The 8,900-nt window shown below is 34.7% G+C and overlaps 2 protein-coding genes across 2 annotated transcripts; both read left to right on the top strand.

Moving 5' to 3' along the window:
• The first annotated feature begins 347 nt into the window (after positions 1-347).
• LOC110420714 (cationic peroxidase 2-like) lies at positions 348-1,793 on the top strand. The gene is made up of 3 exons (XM_021434090.2): positions 348-832; positions 930-1,092; positions 1,230-1,793. The coding sequence occupies exons 1-3, from the start codon at positions 431-433 to the stop codon at positions 1,649-1,651; spliced, it is 987 nt and encodes a 328-aa protein (XP_021289765.1). The 5' UTR covers positions 348-430; the 3' UTR covers positions 1,652-1,793.
• A 2,445-nt stretch (positions 1,794-4,238) lies between these two features.
• On the top strand, positions 4,239-6,324 carry LOC110427232 (putative inactive receptor kinase At1g48480). The gene is made up of 2 exons (XM_021442712.1): positions 4,239-5,460; positions 5,639-6,324. Exons 1-2 carry the CDS (start codon positions 4,239-4,241, stop codon positions 6,322-6,324), a joined length of 1,908 nt encoding a protein of 635 aa, XP_021298387.1.
• The last annotated feature ends 2,576 nt before the right edge of the window (positions 6,325-8,900 follow it).

Genomic DNA, 8,900 nt, shown 5'->3' with positions numbered 1-8,900 from the left:
ATTTAATTTTTCTTTGATCTTTACGAAATTAGCCTAAAAACTTTATCTAAATCTTGTTTTCTTTAATGAAATTTTAGTTTTTCAATTAACTAAGGGAATTCAATCAATTATTAATGATGTGGCTAAAATTTGAGACTAACGCAGGCACAAAAACGGGACAGGGCATTTCCGTTGGTTCTTTAAAGGCAAAGGAGCCCAGCAGACTCAAAAGACTAAAACCATCTCATTGTAAAATAGAACTTGGAATTCTTCTGGCTTTCAATAATGGAGGTTCCCCTATAGCCGGCTTTGCTTACTTTTGCTCAGCTTTTCATTTTCTGACCCTATAAATGCGTCAGATTCGCCAACCTCAAGATCACAAGCTAGCCAAAGCAGTAAACACAATTTCTTAGCTGCATTCTCTTTTCCTTGTCTTTGTTACTTCACAGGGATGGAGGGCATTTACTCCAAGCAGAAGTTCTTTTTAGTGTTTGTTTTGTTTAACATAGTTGCCACATTGGCAAAAGGCCATGGCACGCGTGTTGGGTTCTATGCAAGCTCATGTCCGTTGGCTGAATTAATAGTTCGTTCTACAGTTCAATCCCACTTTCAGTCTGATCCTTCAGTTGGTCCTGCCTTATTGAGGATGCATTTCCATGACTGCTTTGTCCATGGCTGCGATGCTTCTATCCTCATTGATGGCCCTGACTCCGAGAAAAAAGCTCCTCCTAACCTTGGAGTGAGAGGATATGAAGTTATTGATGATGCCAAGGCACAACTTGAAGCCACGTGTCCTGGAGTTGTCTCATGCTCTGATATTCTTGCCCTTGCTGCCCGTGATGCTGTTGTTCTGGTAATCAACAAGCTCAACTTACTAGCAATTAGTCACTAGAACAAACCTTTCGTTGTTCTTCAAGCCTCTGAAGCTTTTTTCCTGACATTTCATACAGGCAAACGGACCAAAGTGGGAGGTGCCTACGGGACGCAGAGATGGAACGGTTTCGTTGGCATCTGATACTGACACCTTGCCTGGCTTCTCGGAGTCAATAGAAGAACAAAAGAGAAAGTTCGCTGCATTCGGTCTAAACACTCGGGATCTTGTCACCCTAGTCGGTAAGCATTCTTTTCTCATTTTTCTAGCTATGGAGTGATTTGAATTGCCAAATACATAGAACATAGGCCTGCCCTTTTTGCTCTGTACAGACTACATCTAATATTTAAAATGCCTTGAATTGCTTTTCTGTTAATAGGGGCACACACCATAGGAACTACAGCGTGCCAATTTTTCAGTTACAGATTATTTAACTTCACTGCAGTCGGCAATGGCGCTGACCCATCAATCAACCCTGAATTTGTCTCTCAACTACAAACACTCTGTCCGCCAAGTAGTGACGATACGGGACGTGTTGCATTGGACACGGATAGTGTTGATTCATTTGATGCATCTTTCTTTGAGAATTTGAGGAATGGCCGAGGAATACTAGAGTCTGATCAAATGTTATGGACCGATGCTTCTACCAGATCCATTTCTCAAAGCTACTTGGGTGTTAGAGGCTTGCGATCGTTGAATTTCAACATAGAATTTGGCCGGTCAATGGTAAAGATGAGCAACATTGAAGTGAAAACTGGAACTGATGGTGAAATACGCAAAATATGTTCTGCAATAAACTAATTATAACCTTGCACATTGATGGAGTTGAGAACACTATTGTATTAATTCTTACATAGTTTTTAAGCGCCAGCTGGTAATGTAATACTGCTCACGTGCCTGACAAAAAATGAAATTGGCAAAGTCGAATTGTCTTGCTCGATCTTACATGTTCCTATATTATACCATTCGAATCTAATTAATTATATGGTTTAAATAATTTTCTACTTGAAATGGTCAAGATACTGTTTCATCACATGCATGTTATCTGGAAACGATCCACTAGCTCAACATTTATAAAATTTGTCCTTATTTTAATTTATTAAAATGAATTCAATACACATTATGTGATGATAGGTACCCTTCACATCTAGTTGCAACGTTGCAAAGTAACAAATGGAACACAAGATTCCTTTCTTGGCCAATATTAAACCATGAGATTCAACAACAATAAGAGTAACATAAAAATTGTGAGGATATATGAATGAATATTCATCTTAATTATGTTTGATAATGATTCTCGGAACGTAGTTAAATGGGTCCAGACACCAGAATCTGTTCCATGGAGATTAAGGAGATGGACCCTTCATATCGAAATGCTAAAGATTCGAGTGAGAAGGCGGGAGATTAAGCATATTCTAGGGGAGGCTAATCAACAAGCTGATAATTTGGCTAAAACAGGAATAGGCAGAGAGGTGGACCTCGTGAACGTCTGGGAGGACACTCCGAGTAGGAGAAGTGAGATGGGGGCAGGAGTGAGTAAATGATGAGCAAGATTTTTTGTGGTTCTTTTTGTGAAGGTTTAGGTGCATCTCTGTGTGACTGGATGCATCTTTTGCTTGCTGTGGTGTTGGCCTGTTTGCATGAAATCTTTCCTGCCTGATTACTGTTCTCAGTATTGACTGGTAGGCGGACAGCTTGTTTGTTTTGTTGTTGGAGAGAGTCTATGACAGATGTTTCTGATGCTCCATTGGTTCCTGAGGTAGGGAGAGGTGGTGAAAGGGTTGCCTGATGCTGATGTGCTCTGATTGAAAGGTTGAGATTAAAGACAACATTTAAGGAGCTGGAATTGTGAGTTTATTGCTTAGGAAAATCTATATTAGTGGCCTTAGCTTTGCCCAATCATGTAATTTTGAGGGTTATGCCATCACTGGGACTGCGCATAGGTCTTAAAATTGCAGCTCTTTTCTGTACTTTTGATTGGAGCTTAACCATTGGTTACTCCAATTTAATGAATTACTTTAACTTTAAAAAAAATGTTTGAGAAGCTGCCAGGAGCTCATGTTTTGATGATAATAATCGTCAAAATTATAAGTGCGAAAAGAATAGAAGAAATAAAAGAAGCTAATTACTCTGTGGTGTCCAGTTCTAAATAGCAAATATGATTAAGATTAGATTTTTGTTAAAACTGGATATAACTTAAATAATTCATTTGCACTCAAGTATTTGATTCATTGGTTGATGTATTATCTCTTAATTTAAAGAGCAAGAGTTTGAATTTTTTTTCTCTCTCAATTATAAAAAAAAAAACTTTCATGATACGAAATAAATATTTATTATTTCATTCAAAGCGACGAGAGATATTACCCTCCTTTTCAAAATTTTGTTTGCTCTTGTGATAATAGTGGTCATGTTTATAAGGGTTTGGTTATGCTTTCAACCTTGTTAATTTATTTCAATTTCTTCATATCAATAAACCACAATAAAAAAAATAAGAAACTTATCAAAGGGAGGGAGGTAATGTATTTTATTTTCAGGTAAATTACCTATTATGAGCTGGAAGCAACAAGAACAGCATTGTAGGTAGCTTGGGAAAAGCTTAAAAGAAAATTAAACATAGAATATCCACAAGAAACCTGTTGGTTCTCTTGGAAAATCCGAAAGCTGGTGGTGGAAATAAGGTAATTATACCCATTTGGGGATATCGATCATGAGGGATGTTACAGTCAAATTTAGGAGATATGTAAGAACTTGTTCGCCTAATTCTTGGGTTGATTCAACTTCAAGTTAAGTTAGGAAATACCTCCAATTTTGAAGTATAAAAGTACATAGAATTCATCTATTTTTTCATTTGTTTATACTACCATTTTAAACATTCCCATTTAGCAATCCTGATATAGTGAATTTGTGGAGTGCCCAGAGTTTTACTGATCCGAGTATCACCCTGTTAATTCTGTCTAAAGCACAGTTTTCCATATATTTCAATATTTAAGGATCCTATCCTTCTCTTCAACCAAAACGGTCCATCATGTTTAATGTTTCCTAATATGCGCATTCATATGTATCATCCACACATCCTGAAATAAATTAAATATCCCAAATATGTAGAATCATAAGGGGTAACGTCGTCTTCAGGTTCATAGTAGCTGGAGATCCTCAAAAACAATGCAGGACTGCCCCCTTTGGATTTTGGATTCTCAGCAATAAAATCCAAAAGGAAACAGCTCAGAGTTTGTCCTTGTTTTTACCGTCCAAAAAGATCACTGATGGCTGTGATGGCATTTCATGAGACTATTTTTTGATTTTATCAAGCAACCAGAGACATTAATTTTCTTCCTGTTAGGAGTCATTACTGCAGAAACAAACACAAGTTTCACTTGATACTTGAGTTATGGGGTCCCTTCAGTTTCCCAAATATCTTCTTGTTATGATTCTTTTTTCTTTGTGTCGCAGTTCTATTGCTCAATATGAACAGGAAAGGGATGCTCTATATGCTCTCAAGCATGTGTTTAATGATTCATTCCTAAATGATAACTGGAATGGGCTTCAGTGCTATGAAAATACCTCATTCTGGTATGGCATTCAGTGCATCAATGGCCGTGTCACTGCAATATTATTGGAAGGTGGGGGCTTATCTGGGAAAGTAAGTGCTGATGCATTTTTTGTGCTTTCTGAATTGATTACCCTCAGCTTCAGGAACAATTCAATGTCGGGGAATATAATGGATTTCTCTTCCAATCAGAAGTTGAAGGATATTGATCTGTCAAGAAACATGTTTGACGGGCAAATCCCACGTTCACTGCTTGCTCTTAATTTCTTGGAGTCCTTGCAGCTTCAAGATAACCGTTTGACAGGTTCAATCCCAGAATTCAACCAAGCCAGTTTAATAGCGTTCAATGTCTCCAATAATAATCTCAGCGGTCCAATTCCAGGAACTCACACTCTCAAATCCTTTAGCGCTACTTCCTACTCTAACAATAGCCCTGGCATGTGTGATTCATCAAATCCTGATACCTGCTATTATACCGCAAATGATACAGCAGGAGAATCCAGAAAGAAATCTGTTGCAACTATATTTATTGTTTTCGATATTATTGGTCTAGTTACTGTGATTTTGCTCCTCATTCTTTACTGTAAGAAATCGAGGAAGCTTAAGAAACTCATGAAGAGAAACCGCCTTGAAGAAAAAGATGACGAGGATTTAGAGTTGGAGGCCGGGGGCAGTTATTACAAGGAAAGTAAAGATGAGAGCAATATTCAGGCAGGGGAGCAGAGAGTCATTGCAAAGGAAGAGAAGGGGAATCTCATATTCATGGGGGATGAAGCAGGCTTTAACCTAAACGATCTGCTGAGAGCTTCTGCAGAAGGGTTAGGTAAAGGGCTTTTTGGCAGTAGTTATAAAGCTACGTTGGAAGGCAGGCCTGGTGTTGTTGTAAAACGCCTGAGGGATTTGAAACCACTGAGCAATGAGGAATTCACGCAGCTGCTACGAATAATTGCAGATCAAAAGCATCCAAATTTGCTTCCGTTACTTGCTTACTACTATTCCAAAGATGAGAAGTTGTTCGTCTACAGATATGCCAAGAATGGAAACCTTTTCAACCGCCTTCATGGTGAGATTACCGATAACAAATTTTTACGGTTATAGTTGTACTAATACATATCTTCTTTTTAAATAATGATATTTCTTCAAGTTCTGAGAAAAACCTGAATAATCATATGGGATCAAGGAATATATTTCCCTCTCTGGCCTCTTTAAATAATGATATTTGAAATTGATGGATAATGCAGGAGGGAGAGGTACCAGAGAGCGGATTCCTTTCAGATGGAGCTCTAGATTATCTGTTGCTCGAGGAGTGGCACGGGCCCTGGAATATCTTCACCTCAATCCTAGCTCCTCCCTCTGCCCTGTTCCCCACGGCAACCTGAAATTGTCAAACATTCTCCTTGACGAGAATGACACGGCTCTTGTTTCCGATTACGGTCTCACTTCCCTCGTAGCCCTTCCCATCGCATCTCAACGTATGGTCTCATACAAGTCTCCCGAATACCAGAACTCGAAAAGGGTTTCAAGGAAGTCTGACGTCTGGAGTTACGGCTGCCTACTGCTGGAACTATTAACAGGCAGACTCTCAGTTCACTCAGCTCCTCCAGGCATCAATGGGGTGGATCTTAGTAGCTGGGTTCACCGAGCTGTTAGAGAAGAATGGACAGCTGAGATATTTGATATGGAGATATCTGTGCAGAGAAGTGCGGCTCCTGGAATGCTGAAGCTGCTGCAGGTTGCCATTCGTTGCTGTGATAAGATCCCGGAGAAACGGCCTGAAATGACAGAAATTGTAAGAGAGATAGATAACATAAAATATGTTGCATCAGATGATGAAGATGAATTATCTGTGGATCAATCGTTAACAGACGAGTCTTTCTCCACAAATGCCTCGTCAGTAGTAGTAGCTGGTAATGGGAGAGGTTGGTAAGATTTTGACTGGATCCTCAAAATACTCAAGATCTATCCTTTTTAATCAGGAAAAAAAATGAGTGCAAGATCGACAAGAGATTCCAATCATGCAAACCAGAGTCAAGCTTTGAAATTTTTGTTGCAGTATGTGACGTTCCACGTTGAATCTATCGGGTTTTCTTCCATTTCTCTTTTGTAGCAGCAGTAGCAATCTCTCTAAATTTCTCCAATAAATTACTTATCTTTTTCATTTCATCCGTTCCTGTTCTTCGTGATTTGTCTGAAAATGTTGTGAGTTCGGAAAGTTTGACTTGCAAATAACAAATAAGAAGCTCATTCATGTATGAATTAAGTATTTGGATAGAAAATTTTTTTATCTCTTTATGAAAATCAATTAATTTTTTGTAATTATTGAGCAGCAGAAACATGTCTCATGATGGGTTTGTTTCATTTCATTTGCAAGCATGTCACCAAACCTCCCTCTATATTCGATTCTTATACCATTCATTTTCCAAGAAGGTGTTAAATCACAAAATTTGCAATTATTCTTAATTAAAAGCTAAAAAAGAATAAGAAGGAAATCATCACATGCCATTATATAATAAAGAGCTTAATGCAATTGTAATAAAATAAAAATCATTAAATGTCAACTTAGATTATATTATTGCTGTTAATGCCTATTTTAGGATTTAATTTTTACCAAAGATTTTCATTTCAAGATTCAAATTATTATTTCGTTTGAATTAAGATGCAATCTTTTAGATTTTATTCATTGAGAAACATTGATAATAAAAATTAGTAAATTACCATTAATAAAATTAAAGAATTCAAAAATTATTTTGTTTATTGAGTTCTTTTAAATTCATAAAACCAAAAACATTATATCCTAATTTTTTTAAAAAAATAATATTGAATCTGTTTTGAAATATAAACTAAAAGAATAATTATAAAAAAATATTTAGAGGGAGAAAGAAGATTTCATTGAAATATGTATTTACAAATAAAGTGAGTTATTTATTTATAGACTAATAACTCCTTATCTAGATAGAATTTATAAAATAAAGATAATACTAAAACATTAGATATATGAATTAAATCCTAATCTTGATCCAATCTAATCTACATCTAAATCTAAATATACATAACAAAATAGATATTCACACATATATTCATAACACTCCTTTGGAATATCCATTCGATTAAAAACATGCCTCGTTAAAACTCTTATTAGGAAAAAATATCATGAGAAAAAATCTGAGTAAGGGAAAAATAGTATATAATTTTTTTAAAAAATATACTTTTGAAATACTATCGTATTAAAAACTTTATTAAGAAAAACTCAATGGAAAAACCTTAATGAAAAAAAAATATAGTACATATTTTACTCTCCTAATAATTGCATTATTTAAAATCTTTAAAACATTGTATTCTAATCTTTTGTACCAATTTTTCAAACATTATAGTAGGAAAGGCTTTGGTGAATAAATCTACTAGATTATCATTTAAACGAATTTATTGAATACTAATATCTCTTTTTTTTTGGAGATTATATGTGAAGAAGAATTTTAGTAAAATATATTTTGTTCTATCACCTTTAATATATCATTCATTTAACTGTGCTATGCAAGTGGTATTATCCTAATATAATGTTATTGAATTTTCTTCTTGATTGACAAGCCACACATTTTTTGAATAAATTGAGTTACAGATCTTGATCAGACACATTCAGGACTTGACTCATAAATTGCTAAAATTTCTGCATGATTTGAAAAAGTAATAACTATAGTTTGTTTTATAGAATACTATGAAATAATCGTACTTATATATATGAACAAATAACTTATCTGAGATCAAATCTTGTGTAGATCAGATAAATATTCTGTATTTAAATAACCAATTAAATTTAATTTTAATACATTCGATTAATATAAGTCTATGACCATTGTTCCTCGCAAATATCGAAGTATACATTTAATTCTATTTCAATGTTTTCAAATTGAAGAAAAATTATATCTTACTAATAAATTTATAGTAAATTATATATCAGGTCATATATTGCTAGCAAGATACATTAGTGTTTCAATTGTACTAAGATATGATACTTCCAAACCAAGAAGTTTTTCCTCATCCTCACAAAGTTGGAAAGGATCTTTTCTCACATCTAGTGACCTTACAATTATTAATGAACTTAGTAGATATGCTTTATCCATATAAAATTATTTTAGTACTTTTTTATATAATTTAATTGATGGATAAAAATTTATTTGTCAAGTGTTCAATCTAAAGACCTCAGACAAAATTTTATTCTTCCAAGGTCTGTCATCTCAATTTCTTTTTTTAAGTAATTTAGGGTTTTTAATAACTCTTCAAGAGTTCTAATAAATAATGTTTAGGTTATCAATATAAACAACAATTATGACAAATTTAGATCCAAATCTTTTAAAAAACACATAAACATATAAAATTATTTTTATAACCTTCTTTTAATAAATTTTCACTAAGATGATTATATCAAATGCGTTTACATTGCTTTAATTCATAAATATATTTATTTAATTTGATCAAATAAATTTCTCAAGAATTGTGTATGTGCTT

The sequence above is a fragment of the Theobroma umbraticum genome, unplaced genomic scaffold, assembly GCF_002168275.2.
Source record: "Theobroma umbraticum cultivar Fairchild unplaced genomic scaffold, ASM216827v3 scaffold_30.0, whole genome shotgun sequence".
Lineage (NCBI taxonomy): Eukaryota > Viridiplantae > Streptophyta > Magnoliopsida > Malvales > Malvaceae > Theobroma > Theobroma umbraticum.
This window is presented reverse-complemented; position numbering and strand designations above follow the sequence as displayed.